The sequence below is a fragment of the Syngnathus scovelli genome, chromosome 6 (assembly GCF_024217435.2).
Source record: "Syngnathus scovelli strain Florida chromosome 6, RoL_Ssco_1.2, whole genome shotgun sequence".
In the NCBI taxonomy this organism is placed as follows: Eukaryota; Metazoa; Chordata; class Actinopteri; order Syngnathiformes; family Syngnathidae; genus Syngnathus; species Syngnathus scovelli.
Window position 1 is genome coordinate 9,897,391 of NC_090852.1, and position 24,041 is coordinate 9,921,431.

At 40.8% G+C, this 24,041-nt stretch overlaps 1 protein-coding gene across 1 annotated transcript in view; it reads left to right on the forward strand.

Annotated features, from left to right (window-relative positions):
- Positions 1–24,041, forward strand: part of cdh13 (cadherin 13, H-cadherin (heart)) — a 128,431-nt gene that overhangs the window by 42,179 nt on the left and 62,211 nt on the right. The window contains exon 7 of the mRNA XM_049722778.1: positions 16,190–16,368. Coding sequence (XP_049578735.1) covers positions 16,190–16,368 — 179 coding nt within the window. The remainder of the gene's footprint in view (positions 1–16,189; positions 16,369–24,041) is intronic.

The window sequence follows — 24,041 nt, forward strand, 5'->3', positions numbered from 1 at the left end:
TTTCCATTAATAGTGACTGACTGACCGAACTGTGGATTTGCTCACTTTGATTTAGAGTTAGTGTCAAAATATTTTTTTTAACTGTTCTAATCGTCTAACCCTGTCACATTTCTTTCCAGAAATTAACTTGCACATTTAAACAGTTATGTGAAATGTAAATTTTTGGTCAGGCAGGTGGATCTAGCCGAACAAGGCAACGTTAAATGAATGCAAACCTTCTGTAGTGTTAGCTCAAATGCAGACGTCACAGAGTTTGCTTGCATTGTCAATGCATTTGAAATCACAGTGGAAATCATTTGATCTCAATTATGCTTTCAACGTGTTCCTTTAGTGTTCTTCTGGTGGCACCATTCAGAGACATTAGTGTCTCAGTGATATATAAACGGAATTGGTCATGATGGAGTATAAATGATAATAATAACTCAGGGTGCAGTTTTCATTGGTGACCAATTTGTGTTTATCATTATGATCATTTTGACATCTTTTCTCAGTAGCATTGTTTGAGTTTAGGAACCACTTCTGTTCTACACTAGTGTGTACGCTAGGGTTATGTGAGTACCTTGCATGGGTGTAAGTGGAAACACATTATAACACTGGGTTATCTTTTTCACCCAATTTGGGTTCATTTTAACCCAACAGTTTTAGAACTGTAGTTTTGGGTGAACATTTAAGCAATTAAATTAAGTTAAATTGAAGCAATAGTTTTTACGTAGGAAACCTGAGTAGGTTGGTGGAGACAATGATAGCTTTAGACAGCTTCATAATTTTACTAAATATTAATGTATTAATGAATTGGTGTGACAATATGCCTATGCCTACCTTTGATGATTTTGAAGGGTGAACATCCCTCTCCAATCTGTTGTCTGACACTAATGACCATATCATTAGTACTCTGTGTGTATTTATATTGCAAGGTTTTTTTTATACATAAACTAAATATTCAAATAGTGACCTTATCATAGTTGAAATATGAAACCTTTATAAAATTTCATTTTTTTTCTTTTTTAAATGTCACAGTGGTTCTGCCACCAACGTTTTGAATGAATGTAGTATTTCAATCGGTCCTTTATCTTAGTATAGCTAAATATAAGCATTTTATCTTTATATTCGCATTACAAAAGTATGTTGTTTGTGTGGTGGGGGATTGCATGACGCAACACTGTAGCTGACAATGCCCCTCCCCCCAAAAATAAAAGAAAAGTGCATCAATACTGATACTGAGAGACCTTGAAAAACCTCCTTGAAGTTGTGGCAAGTTAAGAGTTTGTTGGGGTAATAACAATGCTCAAGCTTGAGAGAAATTGCCGGAGATGGAAAATGCTTCAACCGAAAAATTATCCTCTCTTTTGATTGGGTCCCTCTGTTAGCTAGAGAGCAGTCTCCCAAACACTATACAGGTGACCCTCCATCCCACTGGACCTATCAGCAGCTTGTCAGAGCAATTTCATGTCCACTTAGAATGCTGCCCAATTATCCTTCGACCATTGTTATTAGGACCATTTTTTATGTTTTTCTTCCCTTCATTTTTTTTCACTCCCTTTTCTCCAACGGATGTGTTGGTCTCGTTTGGCTCAGTAATGGCCCACCTGGACAATTTATATACCGTATTTTCCGGACTATAAGTCGCTCAGGAGTACAAGTCGCATTTTGGGGGGCAATTTATTCGACAAAATCCCACACCAAAAACAGTCATGAACGAGCAACAACAGGCTAAACGATGTGTGGAGTTTGCATATTCTCCCCGAGCCCGCGTGGGTTTTCTCCGGGCACTCCGGTTTCCTCCCACATCCCAAAAACATGCTTGGTAGGCCGAATGATCACTCCAAATTGTCCCTAGGTGTGAGTGCGAGTGCGAATGGTTGTTTGTCTCTGTGTGCCCTGCGATTGGCTGGCAACCGGTTCAGGGTGTCCCCCGCCTACTGCCCGATGACGGCTGGGATAGGCTCCAGCACGCCCGCGACCCCCGTGGGGACTAAGCGGTTCAGAAAATGGATGGATGGATGGATAAATATAAGAGGAGCAAAAATGGACTTGGATATGGTGCTTTAAAGTGTTAATTGCTTTATTTGATGTTTTCTCTATTTTTTATGTTTTGAATATGTTCAAGATAAAGATATAAAAGCATGTGAAGTGATCAACTACACTAAAAATAACATGGGAAGTGGTCAACTATACTTGTAAGTAAGTGATGTCTTAATGATCAAGTAAAAATTTGTGAAAAAAACATATATATATATATATGTCGCTCCTGAGTATAAGTTGCCCCCCCCTACCCAAACTATGAAAAAAACCACGACTTATAGTCCGAAAATTACGGTATCTAATTACTAGGACTATCTCATTTTGTGTTATTTTAACCCAAATACCAATTTAATAAGACGCACTTGGAGTATTTATTCATTTGTATGTGTCTGTTCTCTTTTCACCAATAAGGTATCATTGATTTCCACGTCCGACTAGATATAGTCGGACTAGCCTCCACACACAGTTTGGGTTCCGGTACAAGCCCTCTCGAGAGGGGCTGGACTCTCTTCCACTCTGGAGTTGCCCACGGTGAGAGGCGTCGAGCAGGTGTGGGTATACTTATTGCCCCCCGGCTGGGCGCCTGCACATTGGGGTTCACCCCGGTGAACGAGAGGGTAGCCTCCCTCCGCCTTCGGGTGGGGGGACGGGTCCTGACTGTTGTTTGTGTCTATGCACCAAACAGCAGCTCAGAGTACCCACCCTTCTTGGGGTCCCTGGAGGAAGTGCTGGAGAGCGCTCCTTCTGGGGACTCTATCGTTCTACTGGGTGACTTCAATGCTCACGTGGGCAATGACAGTGAGACCTGGAAGGGCGTGATTGGGAGGAACGGCCCCCCTGATCTGAACCCGAGCGGTGTTCTATTGTTGGACTTCTGTGCTCGACACGGATTTTCAATAATGAACACCATGTTCAAACATAAGGGTGTCCATGTGTGCACTTGGCACCAGGACACCCTAGGCCGCAGTTCGATGATCGACTTTGTAGTCGTGTCATCGGATTTGCGGCCGCATGTTTTGGACACTCGGGTGAAGAGAGGGGCGGAGCTGTCAACTGATCACCACCTGGTGGTGGGTTGGCTCCGATGGTGGGGGAAGATGCCGGTCCGACCTGGCAGACCCAAACGCTCTGTGAGGGTCTGCTGGGAACGTCTGGCAGAATCTCCTGTCAGGAAGAGCTTCAACTCCCACCTCCGGCAGAGCTTTTCCCACGTCCCGGGGGAGGCGGGGGACATTGAGTCTGAGTGGACCATGTTCCGCGCCTCCATTGTTGAGGCGGCCGACCGGAGCTGTGGCCGTAAGGTCGTTGGTGCCTGTCGTGGCGGCAACCCCCGAACCCGCTGGTGGACACCGGCGGTAAGGGATGCCGTCAAGCTGAAGAAGGAGTCCTATCGGGCCGTTTTGGCCTGCGGGACTCCGGAGGCAGCTGACAGGTACCGGATGGCCAAGCGGAACGCGGCTTCGGCGGTTGCTGAGGCAAAAACCCGGGCGTGGGAGGAGTTCGGTGAGGCCATGGAGAATGACTTTCGGACGGCTTCGAGGAAATTCTGGTCCACCATCCGGCGTCTCAGGAGGGGGAAGCAGTGCAACGTCAACACTGTTTACAGTGGGGATGGCGTGCTGCTGACCTCGACTCGGGACGTCGTGAGTCGGTGGGGAGAATACTTCGAAGACCTCCTCAATTCCACCTACACGCCTTCCATTGAGGAAGCAGGGCCTAGAGACTCTGAGGCGGATTCTCCAATCTCTGGGGTCGAAGTCACTGAGGTAGTTAAAAAACTCCTCGGTGGCAAGGCCCCGGGGGTGGATGAGATCCGCCCAGAGTTCTTAAAGGCTCTGGATGTTGTGGGGCTGTCATGGCTGACACGCCTCTACAACGTTGCGTGGACATCGGGGACAGTGCCTCTGGATTGGCAGACTGGGGTGGTGGTTCCCCTCTTTAAGAAGGGGGACCGGAGGGTGTGTTCCAATTACAGGGGAATCACACTCCTCAGCCTCCCTGGTAAGGTCTATTCAGGGGTGCTGGAGAGGAGGGTCCGTCGGGAGGTCGAACCTCGGATTCAGGAGGAGCAGTGTGGCTTTCGTCCTGGCCGTGGAACAGTGGACCAGCTCTACACCCTCGGCAGGATCCTCGAGGGTGCATGGGAGTTTGCCCAACCAGTCCACATGTGTTTTGTGGACTTGGAGAAGGCGTTCGACCGTGTCCCTCGGGAGGTTCTGTGGAGGGTGCTTCGGGAGTACGGGGTGCCGAGCCAACTGATAAGGGCGGTTCGGTCCCTGTATCACCGATGCCAGAGTCTGGTCCGCATTTCCGGCAGTAAGTCGGATTCGTTCCCAGTGAGGGTTGGACTCCGCCAAGGCTGCCCTTTGTCACCGATTCTGTTCATAATTTTTATGGACAGAATTTCTAGGCGCAGCCGAGGCGTTGAGGGGGTCCGGTTTGGGGACCTCAGCATCGCGTCTCTGCTTTTTGCAGATGACGTGGTGCTGTTGGCTTCTTCAGGCCGTGATCTCCAGCTCTCGCTGGAACGGTTCGCAGCCGAGTGCGAAGCGGTCGGGATGAGGGTCAGCACCTCCAAATCCGAGTCCATGGTCCTCGATCGGAAAAGGGTGGAATGCCCTCTCCGGATCGGGGATGAGATCCTGCCCCAAGTGGAGGAGTTCAAGTATCTTGGAGTCTTGTTCACGAGTGAGGGGAGGATGGAGCGTGAGATCGACAGGCGGATCGGTGCAGCGTCGGCAGTAATGCGGACCCTGTACCGGTCCGTTGTGGTGAAGAGAGAGCTGAGCCAAAAGGCAAAGCTCTCAATTTACCGGTCGATTTACGCTCCTACCCTCACCTATGGTCACGAGCTATGGGTCGTGACCGAAAGAACGAGATCTCGGATACAAGCGGCCGAAATGAGTTTTCTCCGCAGGATGTCCGGGCTCTCCCTTAGAGATAGGGTGAGAAGCTCGGTCATCCGGGAGAGACTCGGAGTAGAGTCGCTACTCCTCCACGTTGAGAGGAGCCAGATGAGGTGGCTCGGGCATCTTATCAGGATGCCTCCTGGACGCCTCCCTGGGGAGGTGTTCCGGGCATGTCCCACCGGTAGGAGACCCCGGGGACGACCCAGGATGCACTGGAGAGACTATGTCTCTCAGCTGGCCTGGGAACGCCTTGGGATCCCCCGGGATGAGCTGGATGAAGTGGCTGGGGAGAGGGAAGTCTGGGAGTCCCTCCTGAAGCTGTTGCCCCCGCGACCCGACCCCGGATAAGCGGAAGAAGATGGATGGATGGATGGATGGATGATTTCCACGAGCCATCTTCTTTTAAATTTCCATAGGGAGGCCTATGCATCACAGCAGAAATGTGTTCTAAATTGGCTTCTTTTTGTTTTCAATAGACATTTGAAGTGAATGTATGCAAAGGAGAAAATGCTTTCTTTGAATACACGTCAGGTTTGGAGTTCATCATTTTGGGCCAATCCATCATTCCAAAGCTAAATAGATTCAACATCTCTTTATTTTCTGAGAGTTTCTCGCTCTTTTCCTTGCTGTTCATAAACATATTATGCAGATGAGAACTTTCTCTTGAAATCAGTCTAAGATCTGAATGAGGAGCCCCAAATATAGTATGGATTGAAAATCCAAGGTGTAACAATGGCTCCAAGTGGAGCCATGGTGGCTGTTCCACTGCTTGAGCACTGCTAATCTTTCAAATGGTTTCTATTCTTCTTTGCCCCTGCACAGTCTCATATCAACTTGGCCTTGATTATCTGTCCCTTGCTTTGATTTCGCAGTGGCCTGCTCTTCTCGCTGAGCCCAAGTCTCAAAGGCTTTGAGTCCCATCAGACAAACCAATCTCACCACATCAATTCATTTTCCCACTTTCACTTTGATTTGAAAAGGCAGCCATTATTGCTTTCATAACCGTGTAACAATCGCTCCAATTTGTGTTCCCTTGCTGTTTTTTTGTCATCAAAACAAACTGATTTTTATTGTATGCCCTGCAATCGGCTGGCGACCTGTTCAGGATGTATCCAATGACAGGTTCCAGCACACCCACGACTGTAAGCGGTTCAGAAAATGGATGAAAGAATCGAATGTTATAGTATGCCACCTGTAGTTTGTTAATATAAGTCATAAATTGCAATTATCGAAGAAACCGCCGTATCGAGAAGCGTGTTTTCTTCCAAGACCCTTCATTTAGCCATGAAAGCTGATCTGTGCAAGAAGTGCTGCTGGGAAAGCGACAGTCTCCTTCATCAATTGCCTGTCTGTCACTCGCCCTCATTATCATCTATTTCATTCCAAGTTATTTCAGTGTCCTGCTGCATTTAAGTGAAGTAACATTGCAGCATATTCTCTTAGTGTTTATTGAACTCTCTAATCTCTGTTGTAGTATTTCACAGGTTTTCCGCCTTGTTTTTTTAGTTTTTCACCAGTTGTCGATCTTTTCATTCCTGGGCTTCTGCACTAAGAATGCATCAGCAGCTCGCGGGTAAAACGTCCATCCATGATTGAGTATTGATTTTGAATTGTCAGACAAGCACTGATGACAAAGTTCACAGATGTTAACAAAGCCTCAGGCTTCTGTCTAGTATGCCATGTAAGTGGATAAGGAATGTTTTAGCTTGACATTACTGTGATGACTCAGTCGGCATGTAAACCGGACAAGTATTTCAAAAGATCAGAATCCTGTGCTTAACATCAACTTGTAAATATTAAAATTACATTATTGTGTTTAGGTAAATAAACAACAAACTTTCATCATCCGTCCAACCAGCCACCTACTGTCTGTCAGTACGTCTGTCCATCCCTCCACCCAACCACCCACTCGTGCGTCCGTCCGTCCGTCCGTCCGTCCGTCCGTCCATCCATCCATCCATCCATCCATCCATCCATCCATCCATATATATATATATATATATATATATATATATATATATATATATATATATATATATATATATATATATATATATATATATATATATATATATATATATGTATATATACACAAACGTGTGTGTGTGTGTGTGTGTGTGTGTGTGTGTCTCGGTGTGTGCATGTGTCTCGGTGTGTGCGTGTGTGTTTGTATGCACATTATTGTTACAATTGTTTTGTTTTTTTCTTTGCTTTCTTTGTGTTTTTTTTTTTTTTCTTTCCATGCCAGTGTGACCATGACAGAGATTTGTGTTCAGTCACATACAATGACCTCTGTTTCTAACTTGGACTCATGGATTACAGTTTAAAATGTGACCAATCCTATTTGTTGCAACAAATACAGCCAATCTCAGTAGGCTCTCTGACAGTGCAGCATCCGTCACCCGCCACTATCGGCCAGATCCCCTTCACCCAGCCTGTCCATTTTTGTAAGCCAGCCATATTTCTGGCATTAGACTTGAGCCAGAAACCCGCTCTCGCTTGCAGTAGAAAATCTCCAAAGCAGTGTGTTGTTGTTTACTTGGTTTATACGTGGACTCTTTTTCAGTCTGGTACATACCAATTGCCAACAGTTATTTTTATTTTATTTTTTTTGATTGATATCTTTATTTCGAACATATCCAAAACATAAAAAGATAAAAAAATAAAACAAATAACACTTTAAAGTGTCATATGTAAGTCCGTACAACAAACAATAAACCAACAAATTGAAAAAAAAATCAATAACAAAGAATACTCGAAAAGGAGTAGGAAGAAGCATTAAGAGCAGTGTCTCCTCTTTCGCTTTCATTTTCTGACAACAACAGAACTTAAACTTAGAAATAAATTCATATACTTCAAATCTGACCATGATTTTAAATCGAACTGGCAATTTGGTGCTGTTAATAAAGCCAGACTTTTTTCATTTTAGGCAGCTGGCTAAGGTAAATACTCTGCTTTCTCAATATTCCTTAAAAATAGCTATCCATCCCTCTACCCATCTTGACTGGATTATTATCATTAATTTTATTTTGGAGTCAGCCGGTCCTCCCTCAAACATCTCCAGTTGGTCCAGAATGCTGCTGATCGTCTCCTCAACGGAGCTCGTACGAGAGAGAGAACACCAATTCTGGCCTCGCTTTACTGGCTCCCAGTACATTTGAGTTGATTTTAAGATTATTTTTTATCTTTAAATCTTGACAAATCTTGATAAAGGATGTCTACCAGATGCTACGACAAGCTCAGAAGGTTCAAGCTTTTTATGTTACCAGTGCCTGTCTCCCTTTGGAAAGACGACCCGCAGTTTTCATATATGTATATGGTGTTTGACTCAACATGAGGCTTAGCATTGTTTGAGTTTTATGGTGTATACTGCTTTTATGTGATTAAATATGATTTTCAATCCATGTGCAGCACTTTGTATGCAGCTATGGTTCTTTTTAAAGTGCTCTGAGTTGTAGCCTTTTATCTGTTTTATTTTTTCTCTGTAATTTCCTTTCTAATTTCCAGAGACAACTCTCTCTTTCAATTCTTCTCATCCATGTTAAGTGTGTTTATACACCATGTTATAAAGGAGCACAATTGTAGTCACCCTTTAAATAAGTCAAGTGGACATGATTGTACAATGGTCAAATTATTTTCAATGTTTTCAATGGTTACCATTGTTTTTGTCCAAGTCTGTTTAATGAATATATTCTATTTTTCTATTTTTTTTTTTTTTACTTAATAATATTTCCGGTTCTCCTTATCTCCGAGCCTCAGTACAGTTAGCAAGCTGTCTTGCACCGATTGCCTTCTTTTTCTGGGTGAGAGCAGATGAATGCCTACTAATAGGTTCTCATTTTTATTAACTGAGTTGCTCGTACAGACTTTCTGGAGGTAATTAATTGAAGTGTCCTTTTAAAAGGAAAGTATCTTTTGTCTTGATTTAGTGAATGGAGTCATTAGTTAGAGCTTCAATGGTGGGAGAACAGGAGATTCAGAGCATTCCCTTCACTGTTACGGAAGCCATTTTGATAATTACAGAGGAGGTTATCATTATTAAAGATGACTCACTTCAGGGCACATTATTTTGAATTGTAGAATTGAATTGTCAGGGAGCATAAATGTATTTCCAAGTAATTAACAAATTCACACTGTTAGTGAATTTAGATTCAAATAGATAAATGACAGTTGGCTACAGTTATGCGGGCATTACAAGGTCCGCATGCTGCAAGTGGGAACAATTTATGCAAGGCTGTGTTTTTATTTATGTATCAACATATTTATTTCACGCTTTTCTTGACATTTGGAGAGCCAAAATGAATGACACACGCACGCACTGACATATTGCTCTGCCGATTGAGATTTTATTTTCACAATTCATTTGGCAATTTGTCTGCACATACAGTCAGTTTAATCTGGCCCCCTCAAAAAAAACACTTCGAAAAGGATGTGCTGATGGTGAAATGCGTCACAAACTAAAACGTCAAGCAGAATGCGTCTAGGTGCGCCGGTGGTATGTGTGTGTATTTAAATGAGGTAACTTGCAGAGAAATTACCCACCTCTATGCAGATGAGCCTCATTGATAGACAATGTCTAATTGATTAACACCAGCACTAATGGCCCCTCACAGTTTCGGGGGCAGAAAGCTAGTGTAAAATTAGCGCTACTCAGTGGAAGCCTCTTTGAGCAATTGCAAACTAGAATTGCCAGAGTAATGTGGGGGGAACACTCCAACATACACAATACATACGGGAAAAAACGAGAAACTTTGAAAGGATCCTCCTTCCAGGACTCTGCTCTGACTTTCATTTGTGTTTCAATACCAGCATCCATTCATCATAGTGTATCACTAACAAAGCATGCCTCAACTGCATAGACACAAGGGAAGCTTGCTCATTAGATAGCCATTGTTCATTTAAGATTAAAGCATCAGAGAGCGATCATCCCCACCAAACAATTATAGTCACAAATTAAACTAACTTAAATGTTATTTGTCTTTGGGCTGATGCTGAGCCAACTACGAACTCTCAAGTGAAGAGACAATGCAGAGTCATGCACCAAACCCATTGGCTTCCATCCATTATCTGTCTCGCTCATCCTATATTGCAGGGAGATGGAGCTTCTCTCAGGTAACATTTGGCTGGCAAGTGGGGTTCACGCAAAGTGTTGCCAAGACAAAAGGAAATTTGCCTTATGGGTAAGAAGACAAATCAAAGAGGTGTATTAAGGCTGCAAACGGATGAAGGTAAACTGCAGCCTCGTGATCTTATGAGCATATTATTGCTACCTTATCCCTCCTGCTGCAGTACAAACATGGCACTGTTTACCGTTACTTCTTGCGGACCTTGAATTGATCTTTAGAGCTTTTCTCCATGGCTAATTTGGCAGTAGATCCATGCTGAGTAGAATCAGACGTAGCTCGCTGTCTAATTTAGCACTCACCAACACTTCCTGCTTGGATTGATCTGCCTCAATAATTTGGGGGGAAATTATATTAAAGGATTTATCAGAACCTTAAAATCAAGACACGTCTGAGTGTGTCTAGAGGTGTCACAGCCACCAGGTAATTAGATTTTAGTTAATGATGATGGAGATGCGCTCTGTGGGTGTTGACGTCCCTCAATCAATACACCCCTCGTTGTTATAGAATTTATTAATCACTGTTGAAATGCCTTGCAGAGTTGGCAGTAATTCTGATCTTAAAACATTGCTTTTGATGAAAATGAATCGATTCAAATTAGCAAGTGAAAGCAAATATAGTTATGTTGAAACGATTGTGAATTGCATGATTTTGTAAAGATAAATGCATAACCTCAACAAGCATTATTTGACATTCCCGTACATGCATGAATACAACTATTACAGCTCCTACTACTACTCTACTTCTAACAATAATAATAATAATAATAATAATAATAAGAAGAATTCTCATGATTACCGGAGCTGACTTTATTTTGGTTTCAATTACCAAGCTAAGATATGACAATACTTTTTTGTCAGTGAGTTGTTTAGCAGAATTATATAGAAAAATTACATATTAAGGATTACAGTCATGGATACTTGCTCTTTCTGTCCACTTGCATTGGGACCAAGTAGAGGAGTGACGCAGCAACTTCAGCAGATAGTGTTCTGGGTATTAAAAAAAAAAAAAGCTCCCGGGAGACATTTTGCACTGTGTGTAACATGTAATGTGCATTGATAATTTAGATATTTAAAAAAATCACGGTTTGACAGGTTCTTAAAAGTATTGCAATGTAGCAGTAAGCACAAATAGATCACAAAAATCTAGAGTTGATATGCAGAAACAGACACTCACACGCAAAATTGATGAAACCTAAATTTAACTGCAGCATCGACATTTTAAGTTAAAGATGCAGTGTAAGTTCCCACGAATAAGGTATCTCGAATCATGTTTTTGAAATGAAACTTTCATAGCAGGCTGAGACAAAGATGAACACATAAGCACAGAGCACAAATGGGTAACAATAGACAAGCAAACAGTATGGAGACATTGTGTAAAATGCAGCATTCAGTCTAGTGTTGTGAGTTCCTTGCTTCTAGAAAAAAGCTCACCATTAAACCAGTAGCGTTATCCAAGTTGTCATCTCTCTTCTCGGTAGATTTCCGTACTTGTGATTTGAAACTCAGTAGGAGACAGAATGACTGGATAATTTGAAACAGGTTGGAAAAATAGGACGTTGATATTTTTACACACATAGATTATCTTTTTATTTCCTTTGCAGTTTGCCGACACTATACATGCTGACTTCGTTTGATTGAATAAAAATCAATATGGAAAAGTAATGTGCAATTTCACCAGGAAGCCATATTCTAAAATGACTTTTCTTTCCTTACTTTTCATTTATTAAGAAGAGATATTGTACAGGTTTTTGGAATCCATTTCCAAACAGCTACAAGGGAATTAAATTATTCCTTTTTATTCACACATTCACCCAACATTCAATCTAATAAAGTCCTAAAATACATTATATCACAATCCTATGACTACACCCCTTCCACACATACACAATCGAAAGGAGTTGTACACATTATTATTTCTGAAGTATCCCGGGTAGTGTTATCTTTTCATTGTCAGCCAAATGCTTCAGAACCTATTGGACCGTGCGTCACAGTGCATAATGAACCGAAGCATACTGCGAAAGCAACCAAAGATCTAGTCAATTGCCTTACCTAAATCTGATAGTGCATGCATTTCATCTGCGAAAAGCAAAACTGAAGGGAAATCAAAAACTGAATTGTTTTGGGCTCCCTTTGAAGTCCCGCCCAAGGACAACTGTTTACTCCTTCTCCGTCACTTGAGTGTGATTAATATCAAATTTCGTTTTTGCTCTCACAATAGACATTGTACACCAAGCAGAAATTATTTTTTTGCAATACTCTACCCTGAAGCTATTATGCATACACACAGAAGACATCCAATTCAAACACATTCTTACATCACATTTAGCTGTAATGTATTTTGTTCACATCTGTTGCTACATCTCGGCTTTTTGCTGGCATCAACCCTGCTGGTGACACCCACACCTCTGCCAGCCTCTGGTGAGTTCCCTTAGCATTTGAAAGAATCAAGAGTTACCTGGAGGCTACACAGCTGTGCAGTGCCATCACACCAAAGCATGTGTGAATTTTGTTTTGTCTGTTGTCCTCTTATCTGGCCAATGATACGTTTCTCATGTCCACAGTCCTCCTTTTCCCAGCTGATACTCCAAGTTATTCCACAATAAAACTATCCAATTAGGTAGCTCATTGGGACCTACCTTGGGCCTTGTCATAGAATTGTTTGTTAAACATACAGTATGTGACTATCATTACTCATGCCTACTGCTGTATATCATAGAGCCTCCTTATGGATTTTTTTGGCAATGCCATTATTTGAACAATAGTACGTGAAGAATATCCATCCATCCATTTTCTGAACCGCTTAGTCCCCACGGGGGTCGCGGGTGTGCTGGAGCCTATCCCAGCCGTCAACGGGCAGTAGGCGGGGGACACCCTGAACCAGTTGCCAGCCAATCGCAGGGCACACAGAGACAAACAACCATTTGCACTCGCACCTAGGGACAATTTGGAGTGCTCAATCGGCCTACCAAGCATGTTTTGGGGATGTGGGAGGAAACCGGAGTGCCCGGAGAAGACCCACGCGGGCCCGGGGAGAACATGCAAACTCCACACAGGGAGGGCCGGAGGTGGAATCGAATCCGCACCCTCCTAACTGTGAGGCGGACGTGCTACACAGTGCACCACCGAGCCGCCCCTTACGTATATAGGTCTCTTAAGCACCCGTGCGTGCTCATGGTGCACACATGCACACACAGTCACTTTTTTATCTAACAGTGTGACTTTCCGGCCATGAAGTGGAACAGAGTTAAGGTAATGACAGAGATGGCACTGTTTAATTAGTCCACAGAGGAAGGATTATTGGTTTACTTAAATGGTTCACCTTGAAGTGCAAACGGAAAGAAGATAAAATCATTTCCTGGCCAGCCCGCCTTTACCTTCAACTGGTCTAAGACACTTTGCTCTTATCCACACTTGGCATATTTTTCAATATTTCTCATATCAGAACTTAAGCCTCATTTGAAGTAAATTCAAAGTAAAATATACATTTGTAAGTGAACATTGCTGCTGATTGTTAATATGACAATGTTTGCAGTCTAAAAATGTAAACATTTGAAAATGGGTCTGTATGTCAAAATTCTTGAAAACAATAGCATTATTTATGACATGTTCTGTCTGAGCGGCTCACTGGCAAAATTGAGTGCATCCATTATTAGCATCAGAACAATAAACATTCATGGAGGACCTGAGCACTTACAATATTCAAATACAATGCTTTGCCACAACAGTGTTTATGTATCGAATAGAATCACATTTTTAATTAGGTATAGACATGCCCCATGAATATTGGCCAGTTAGCCAAATTCCGCAAACAATCGGCGCACTTCAATAGGGGTTTGTAAGAGTGTATGTTTGCCACAAGATGGGGGCAAAGCACATTAAACAAATAGGATCATAAAGCACCAACACAATGTGGCTAACGTGTTCACAATCATCAAGCCATGATACATAAACAGCTGCATTTAGAAACTAAATTATTCAACACAAACAAACCACTTTTACAAACAGCTCATCGATTGTATTAGCTAGCATACTAGGCAAAGTAAAATCCGAAAGTTTGAAAATGTTGAATTCCATATATTCTTACACATATTCAATGCAAGAAGTGTTTCTTCTCCACAGTGTAATTGGTAGTTGTTGCCTGTTCTGTGGGGAAGAAAGAAGCACTACTTGCAAATTACAGTGTTGTTGTTTTCTAAAGTCTTTTGGCAGGGTTGTTGCCGTGTGAATGTTCCTTCAAGGCTGAGAAATAGAATAACACGAGAAATGTTGGTGCTTTATTGTTGCATGAATGAAATAACAAGGACGGTACACAGAGCACATATCTGGAAATTGTTTTGCATCGTGTTATCTAAGCTGAAAAGAAAAAGTGTCAAGAATAGCTCATTCAATACAGGTATTGAGATGCAATACGTAATAACCCAGAACTCGACACCAATTCGTTCCAGAAGGAGCATTGAGGGGTGAAACAGTCACGTACCACAGCAGTTGACTGAGTCTGTTTTGGAGCACACCAAGAGGTCTGTGTCTATCTAAGAAAATTCTAAAATGACGAAATCTTCACCCATTTGAACAGTTAGATTACACTTTACGCTTGACTTGCTCTGGCCACAAAAATAGGGGGCACAACGGTCTTGCCAGCTTGTCAACAAATCCACATTTACCTCTACTTGCAGTCAGTATAGAGGCTAAAATATATTATACATACGTACATTTTACATTGCATACATTTTTCATGAAACCAATTTATGATAGTTTTAGCCACATCCAAAATCAACTGCCCCACATTGTGCAGTGACAGATATCCACTCGGCTCTATGTACTTATCCATCTGTGTCCTAACCATATAGGTCTCTATCACGTTGCTGCTGTCACATTCTCCTCCAAGAAGCAACAGACAGCACTGAGCAAATGTTTGTCTGACTCTGAGCTTATGACAGCCAGAACATGAAGCACTGGAGCGAGATGCAATTTAGAACCTTTTGCAGTACTTGGGAAATGAAAACACTCTGCAAAAGGGACAGGTCCAGCCACGGTCTATCGCTATGTGCACGTATGAATGTGCATATGTCTTGCAATTGTTATCATCACAGTCAAGCAACACATTGTGGGTTGTACTATGTCAAAAATGAACTCAATGCCATCAATTGTTAAGACTTTTTTTTTTGGATGTCATTACCAGACCAAAAGTTTATTTTGTACTTAGGTAGAGACTTCTGGCCACAACATTAGGTACACCTGCAAAATCTAACTGTTTAAAACCTAGGACAAGGATGATAATTCTCAGTTTGTATTGTTTGGGATGCATTTTAATGAGATACTTCTGAAACATTTGTTAGCATCAGAATAGCATCAGAAATATGTGTTTACCTTTTATCATGCTGTTCTTCATTTCTAGCTCATTATTCTCAAATGCATGTTTTTGTATCATCAAGATCATTTGGATTCTGATTTGATCCGTTAAATACCATATTTTTCGGACTATAAGTTGCACGAGCCATAAGATGCATAATAAAGAAGGAAAAGACATATAGGTCGCACTGGAGTATAAGTCGCATTTTGGGGGGAAATGTATTTGATAAAATCCAACACCAAGAACAGACATGTCATCTTAAAATACAATTTAAAATACAAATAGAATAGAAGCAACAAAAGGCTGACTTGTATGGTATGCTAACTTTACATGACACAAACATTGAACTGAGAACGTGCCTGGTATGTTAATATAACATATTAAGAGTGATTCGGATAACTATAGCATAAATAACATGCTAACAAGTTTACCAAACCATCCACATCACTCCAAATCATTAAATCTTCATCCTCTGTGTCACTTTTAAACAATTCCGTTAACATGGGGTAAAAGATGAAGCGCTTCATCTTCTACGTCGTTTAAGTCAGACTCATCAAGTAGTGTGAAAATAACGTGTGAAATGTTATAATAATGTGTTAATAATTTCACACAAGTCGCTCAGAGAATAGGTCACCCCCGTCACCCCCCCCCCCCCCCCACCCCACCCCCGGGCAAACTATGGGGGATAAAATAGACTGGTCCGGAAAATATGCTACTCATTAACAATTCCTCTTGTTACACTTTCACACTTACACTTTATATCCTTGTCACTGTCTTCTCCAGGAACCACAGTGATGACAATGACGGCGTTTGATGCAGACGACCCCGCCACAGATAATGCCGCTTTACGCTACAACATCATCCGGCAGTCACCAGACAAACCATCTCCCAACATGTTCTACATTGACGCAGAGAGAGGCGATATTGTCACTGTCATCTCCCCGACTCTTCTCGACAGGGAGGTGGGTTTGTTCAGCAAGCGTGTACTTTAGTATAGTATTAAGCTCAGTATGTATGAAGTTATTTTGGGTGTAGGTTGCTAATATACATACTCCAAAAAGCATGTGTGAATACAAGATGAGTTTCATACCATTTCCTCCACTAACCAGAGTGCGACAGTGCGATGATTGCTTTTTTAGCACAGTGACGAATGCCAGAACATCGATTGGGTCCGCTAGTGGAGGAGGAATATTAGCTGTTGTCAGACACTTTGCGCTCTGTTTAATTGAAGTGATACACATTCACTTTCCTGCTCTGGTGGTGTCCAACAAGCCTGCTTGAAAACCTTCCATCCGGAACTGTTTCAGCCATGCTCACTGCACCAATAAGCTGTTTCGGTCCAGCCACAGGATGTTTTTTAATCAAAGTGCAATTGATTCCAAGGACAGAAAAAGCATATGGTCAATGTGCTTTTTATGAAGTTACTGAAAGAGTTCCGAGACACCATTTGTAATACCTTTCTTTTTCTGTAGTATTTTCTCACCAGAATTTAGTTAAAAAAAAGCAAAAAAACAGTATATTCCATACTGTTTTATAACTATATGTTGTTTCCGAGTACTGCTTTATAGCCAAAACAATAAAATACAGATTAATTTCCTTGCTTTTATAATACATCACACCCAACATGTCATTAGTTCGCCCTGAATTTATTTAAAGTCTGAGAGCTTTAGGATGAAATCATTCCTTCTGATGATTGCAGTCCTACTTCTCTTGTATATTATTAATGCTATAAAACAGAAATAAATGCATTTCTATCCCCCAGAATTAATCAATCCACACTCTATATTCAGTAGTTCAGTTACGCAGCAGAGATGGAGCTGCAGAAAGCCGAAGCTCAGTTTGTTGCTCCTCCAAGTTTGGAGAGATGCAAACTAATCCTCTTCCGTGCATTTGCCTGTATAAGCCTGAGTGGGCAGAAGGAAGGGCATATGTGTGCAATATGTGTTAGAAAAAAAGACATTCATACAGCTACATAGAAAGGGTGAACCATCGCTTCTCGGGTCTGTGAATTACTGCACGTGAATCTGTTGCAGCCACGTGTGTCTCTCATATGGATGGTGAGAAGCAGAGGCATTGTAATGCTGGGTGGTGGAGAGTAATCCAGAGGAAATTGCCAAATCAAGTTTGTCACATTGAAATTATTGTGGTTTTCTCTCTTCTTGCGTAAAATCCCAACATAATATGAATATTTATTCCACAGGTCTGTGTTTTTATTCTCAATTTACATTTGTGTGCCAGCCCCCTCTCACACTTAATTTCACATTACCCGAACTCTTGTTCGATCGATTGGAGCCTGTAATCTGTGACTGCTATATAATGATCAGATGAAGCAATTTCGACCGAAAAGATGGATACGTTTTTTTCCATCACCGTGAAAACCTCTCAATCAAAAGGTGTCAGAAAGTCGATACTACTTCACTTACCAACTACGATAATGCTCTTCTACACAAGTGTAGTTCTAAAGTAAATTTCAACCTTGAATGTCGGACATTACCTGTTGTGAAACAAAATGTCAAAAATCGGAATCTTATATATGCTTTTATGCGCCCACATTTTCATCACGCAATGACTAGTGTAGCAGAGATGTACATCATTAAAAAGAGAGACGAGAGAGAACGCAGGGATGAAAGATGGCCTGCAATGGCCACTATAATTTTCTCTTTAGTCTACAAAATAATAAGCTTCCTTTTGAATTTCTTGGTCTCATTAATATGCTAATGTGGTTCATTAGCCAAAAGCTTTACACAGTAAATTGGAAAAAGCATGGAGCCACAGTGTGATCTTAACTTTCATACAGACCAAGTATTTTCCATCATTTGGAGATTATATATTACTAACAAAACAGGCAAATGAAAGTAGAAGCCTGATTTTATCATTGTGATGTTCATACTTTATACTTGAGATAAGTTATAGCGATAGAGTGATCACATTCACGCAGACGCACACACATACACACGCACACACACACACATATCTATCACTGTAATCGATTTTAGTCCGGAGAATGTGCGTTGGGCTGTAACCAGAGAGAACAGACTGGTAATGGCAGCGTGACTTTGTGACTCTAATGCTCTGCGGCCCATCTGGGGGCTGTCACTGCTAAGGAAAGCCAATCGATGAAGTCGGGCCAGACCCTCCATCTGCCTCCATGTTCTACAGAGGTGAATTGAATTGAGATAAAATGTCTGACGCAGTGAGCAAGAGAGAGTCTTTTGGTGTTTAGTCATTTCTTGAGGATAGGCTCCCATGTATATTATGCTCCCCAAAAATTGCCCTTCAAAAGCAGTTTTTTCAATGTACCCATATTTATTAATTACACCCCTTTCATTTGCTGGCTCTTACCTTCTCTGTAGGGCCAAGGGGAAAAAATATCATCGGGAAAAAATTCATTACAACCATTTCAGTTTTAGTATTCATTTCATTATTATTTGCTGGAACTTACTTTGGAAACAAAATTCTGAACTTTATTCAAAATCAAATGCTAACATGTTTAATAAACTACTTTGGGTTATTCTACAATGACAGAGGAGTTTTTACTTGAAGCCTGATGTCCAATTTTATCAAAATGCATTCGTACACTGAAATAGATGGATAAATCTTTTCACGCTAGGTGCACGCGCTTGGTTTTTTTGTGTGTATTCTGATTCAGCAGGATTTGAAAGGCAAGCGGTTAAGCTATAGACGCTTCGTGTTTTATAAAGTGAACAGCTGTCAAATCATCAATGTTTTTTTAAGACAAAAAGGTTTAAAAAGGTGTGTGTTTTTTATACTAATTCACTGCTGCCTTCTTTAGAAGTTGTCAGCTGAGTGCTGTGACGTGTCTTTTTGAAAACAAAAAGCTTTGCATTTTATTTTTTTATTAATTCACTCCTGCCTTCTTGGAAGTTGTCAGCAGAGCGCTGTGATGTGTCTTATATCAGCTGATGCTGAACATATATTCATATTTATAGATGCAGTATGTGTATAGATAGATAGATAGATAGATAGATAGATAGATAGATAGATAGATAGATAGATAGATAGATAGATAGATAGATAGATAGATAGATAGATAGATAGATAGATAGATAGATAGATAGATAGATAGATAGATAGATAGATAGATAGATAGATAGATAGATAGATAGATGTTTTTGTTAATTTTTAGTTTGCTGTAAGCAGATATAGTGTAGATGGTTCACCAAAAGTTTTGTTGTTTTAATGAGCTTTTTCCACCATAGTCACTGTGACACAGTAAAACAGCAGGAAAGACGCTGTTGTTTGCAATTGCAAAATTAAGCTGCTATTCCAGTTGGGTTTTAGTGAGGAACCTTCTTGCAAGAGAGGTCAGACTTTGGTTGCACTTCCGACAGCTGAGAAGTAGGACACATCATATTGTCATAAGGTGCAGTTGACAGGTAACGGTCTTTAGTTTTCCATTACTTTTCAAAAAAACAAGACTAACAAATTAGCACATTATCCTGACGAAATATTCAAGTTATTTGAGAATTCAAATTAAACAAATATCCAGGTTGCAATTTAATTCTAATTTCTCACTCCTTTGTTTTTCATGCAATCAAACACATCAGTAAAAGTGTAAAAAAAAAAAAACGTTGACAACTGATTGCAACATAAAAGGTGTCATCACGTTTCATAATTGCACCTACTAATTGTTTAGGTGTTGTTCTTTAGGTTTTTTTTCATTGTGTTTACATTGTTATAGTAAGACATTTGTCATCGCTGTCAGCAATGTGTGTGTGTGGAAGTTGTAATCACTAAATTTCAAATTGGCATTTGACTCTAGAGGTTCCACTGCGTCATTTACATGAATATGACTTTCAGAAAGCAACGCTTTTGCTTTGTTTGTCATTAGAAAAACATCTGCACATGTAAATGATAATGCCCATTGAAGGAGATGTCATATTTTTGTTTGTTTCCTTATGCTGTTTGCCACTCTCCCTAAAGAAGTCTTAACATAGGTGTTTTATATGTGAAGGATTTAGTTTCCATCCATCCATTTTCTGTACCGCTTGTCCCCAGGGGGGTCGTGGGTGTGCTGGCGCATAGCCCAGTAGTCATCGAGCAGCAGCCAGGGGACACCCTGAACTGGTTGCCAGCCAATCGCAGGGCACACAAAGATGAAAAGCATTCTGCACTCACACTCACCCTCCAGGCAATTTATAATGCTCAATCGGCCTACCATGCATGTTTTTGGGATGTGGAAGGAAACCGAAGTACCCAGAGAAAACCGACGCAGGCAAACTCCACACTGTGCCGCCTTCAATTTACTCTCTGTGCTTTGTTTTTGTTTTTGATTTTACTCTAAGTTGTTTGCTAAATATTATGGATGTCAGGTACAGTAGATGGGTGAATAATTGTCTCCTGATCAGCTGTGTGTCTTGTGTGTGATATTGGCCATATGAAGAGTGGCCTAGTGTTGGTTTGGTGCGACCTTGGCTGTGTGCTTTCTGGCAGGCTGATAGGAGAGCTTATCCTCTCTAATAGCTTATTTGGCTCAGTGGGCACTGTTGCTTCATGACTGGGCAGTGATGAACTGTTCTGGCAGTTTCCAGTGACATTTTTTTTTTTATTACTGAAGTGGCACAGAATACAAATTTGATATGTGCACATTTTTTAATGTGCGATAGATTGTGAATATTTTTACCGTGCATTTTTATTCTACATGCTGAATCTAGTTGGTCTGTCTGGTCGTCCAATTTTCCACTAAAAAAATACCTTGAAGCTCCTTGATTAAAATCTGTGTTTTTGTTCCAAAACCAGATGATTACAGCCAAGTCATATTTTGACATTAAGGTAACTTAAATGATGTAAATGACGGCATTTGGTAATTAAAAGGTTAATTAACAGATTAAAATGATAATTAACAGATTAAAATATTTGTTTCAAGTAAATAGTATACGAGACTATTCGTACTTAAAAATGTTCTCCGTATTGATAATGACTACTATAACAGTATGTCAGGAAAATGTGTTGGTCAATGGTTCCCATTGCTCTTCTGCTTAGGTCCAATTTGCTGTCTTTTCCATCTTAGATCCTACCCTATCTTTTTATGCGTTTCATTCTGAAATCTCCCTTCCAACACTTCATTCTGGGCATCCAATTAATCTGCAGGTCAAAGCAGTATGATTCCATATAGAGCTGTGGCGCCTTTCAATGCAGGGCTCAAATAGCCATTCAAATTACATCGGCACCTGGCTTCAGAGTAACCGCTTTGCAAAATGTTGTTTTCGAGCATTTCCGCGGCCACCTGCTAATCTCATCCTCCCACATATAATTGAATGTCAGTCGTCACATAAGGACGCTCGACTGTCTTCAATTAGAATCTTGTTTCGCCGTGTCACAACAGCGGAACAAAGCAGAAAGAGAAATATTTACTCCTTCTACGAAGTGGACAGACTTATTATATCATATCATCTATATGCAAATATTATGCCACAGAACACATTGATAAGATTTCATTATGGCAAATGTATGTGTACTTCAGTTTATAAACTCTCATTTACCTATTATGATTGAGATATTGAAACGGCATAGCCGGTGGAGTAACATCCTGTTATGGGTGGCAGTGTGCGTGGATGAGGAGGGATGATGAGTTGTGCAAATTATGTTTTTCTCCCAAAGAGTACATACTGAGAGTACAAGAAAGTGCTCTACAGGTAAAAGACCGTTTAGCGTTTAAATCAGTTTAATTTTTAGTAATAATTAACTTCATTCACTTGTTATTTATTATGCTTAATCAAATATTCAATACCTACATTGTTTAAGTTGTATTCAACTAAAATGAATTCTTGTGTCGGTTTCTTCAAACCATTTTAGTTAAACGAAGGTTTTACGAGAGCAGTGTCATCTCTAAATGGTTTCGGTGGCGAATCGTCACATTAGTAGCAATTATACACCAAATTATGTCGTCAATGCATATGCGATGAAAGGAAACTTAAATACTTGGCCTTATATGCAAGGATTCCACTATACAGTATTATCCTTGTGTGATGGCAACTTGCCAGATCTTTGTCAAATCAAATCAATACAACACGACTGTGAACTCAACCACCTTACGCTCTTTTGTTCTTTCTCCCAAATGAACAAGGTGGACAGGCACTGATGAAATATGGGACCCCTCCTCAGCATACCCCCTCTACCAATTCCATCATGCTGCTGCCCACTTATATTAGTGAGGAAATGAGATACCACTAATTAACTAGAAAATGCAATTTCTGGAGAAATTGCGTGTGAAGGCGAAGACTTTGAATCACTTCTTGGGGAATGATGCCGAATGATGTTGAAATGAGTTGAATTTCTTGAGAAATGTGGAAAATAGAAGTGTAATACTAAATTTTTGAGAATATGGTTGAATTTCAAATTTGATTTTTGGAATTTTTGGTAAGTGGAAAGTTGTGGAATAGGCAGGCAAAGGATGAACAGTTGAATGTTGGAACGGGTTGAATCGGTTAAAAAATGTAGAAGTGAGAGCAAATGTTGAATCCCCATAGAGAATGAATGGGAATTAAAAGAAAAAGCAATTGCGCCAAAATATTTTGAAATTTGGAACAAAACGTAAAAAAACAGCTTCAGGAGGTTCACTTTTGGGGTTAAAATGTTGAAACGGGTTCAATCGGACAAAAAATGCAAAAGTTAGCGCCTAATGTAGCTATTTATGGCAGTTAATGTTGAAATAAGTTCACTTCCGGGTTGATTTGGGTCACTTCCGGTCTATTTGGGTCACTTCCGGTCTGATTAGAGGCACTTCCGGTCCAGCTGAGGTCACTTCCGGTTTATTTGGGGTCACTTCCGGTTTAAAAAGGTCACTTCCGGTTTAAAAAGGTCACTTCCGGTTTGATTTGGGGTCACTTCCGGTTTACCTGAGGTCACTTCCTGTTTACCTAAGGTCACTTCCGGTTTGATTTGGGGCACTTCCGGTTCATTCTAGGTTCATTGGGAGCACTTCAGGGTCAATCCAAGATGGCCGCCACACTGGAAGTGGGGGTCAAGGGTTGAATTGTGTAAGCATAGTGGAAGTGGGGGTGAAGGGGGTGAATATGGTAAGGATGAGGTGACCAAAGTGAATAGAGTTGGAATGGGTTGAATCGGTTGAAAAATGTAGAAATTAGAGTAGAAAAACCAAATTTTGTAGAATTTGGTTGAATTTCAAAATTGAAAATTTGGAAATTTTGGTAAGTGGGAAGGTGTGGAATAGGTAGGCAAAAGATGAACACTTGAAAGTTGGAATGGGTTGAATCGGTTGAAAAACGTAGAAGTTAGAGTAGAAAAACGAAATTTTGGAGAATTTGGTTGAATTTCAAATTTGAAATTTTGGAATTTTTGATAGGTGAGAAGTTGTGGAATAGGCAGGCAAAAGATGAACAGTTGAAAGTTGGAATGGGTTGAATCGGTTGAAAAATGTAGAAATTAGAGTAGAAAAACGAAATTACGAAGAATTTGGTTGAATTTCAAATTTGAAAATTTGGAATTTTTTTGTAAGTGGGAAGTTGTGGAATAGGTAGGCAAAAGATGAACAGTTGGAAGTTGGAACGGGTTGAATCGGTCGAAAAATGTAGAAATTAGAGGTGAAAAACGAAATTTCGTGAAATTTTGTCGGAATTTTTAACGTGAAAACGTGAAATTTTTGAATTTGGGA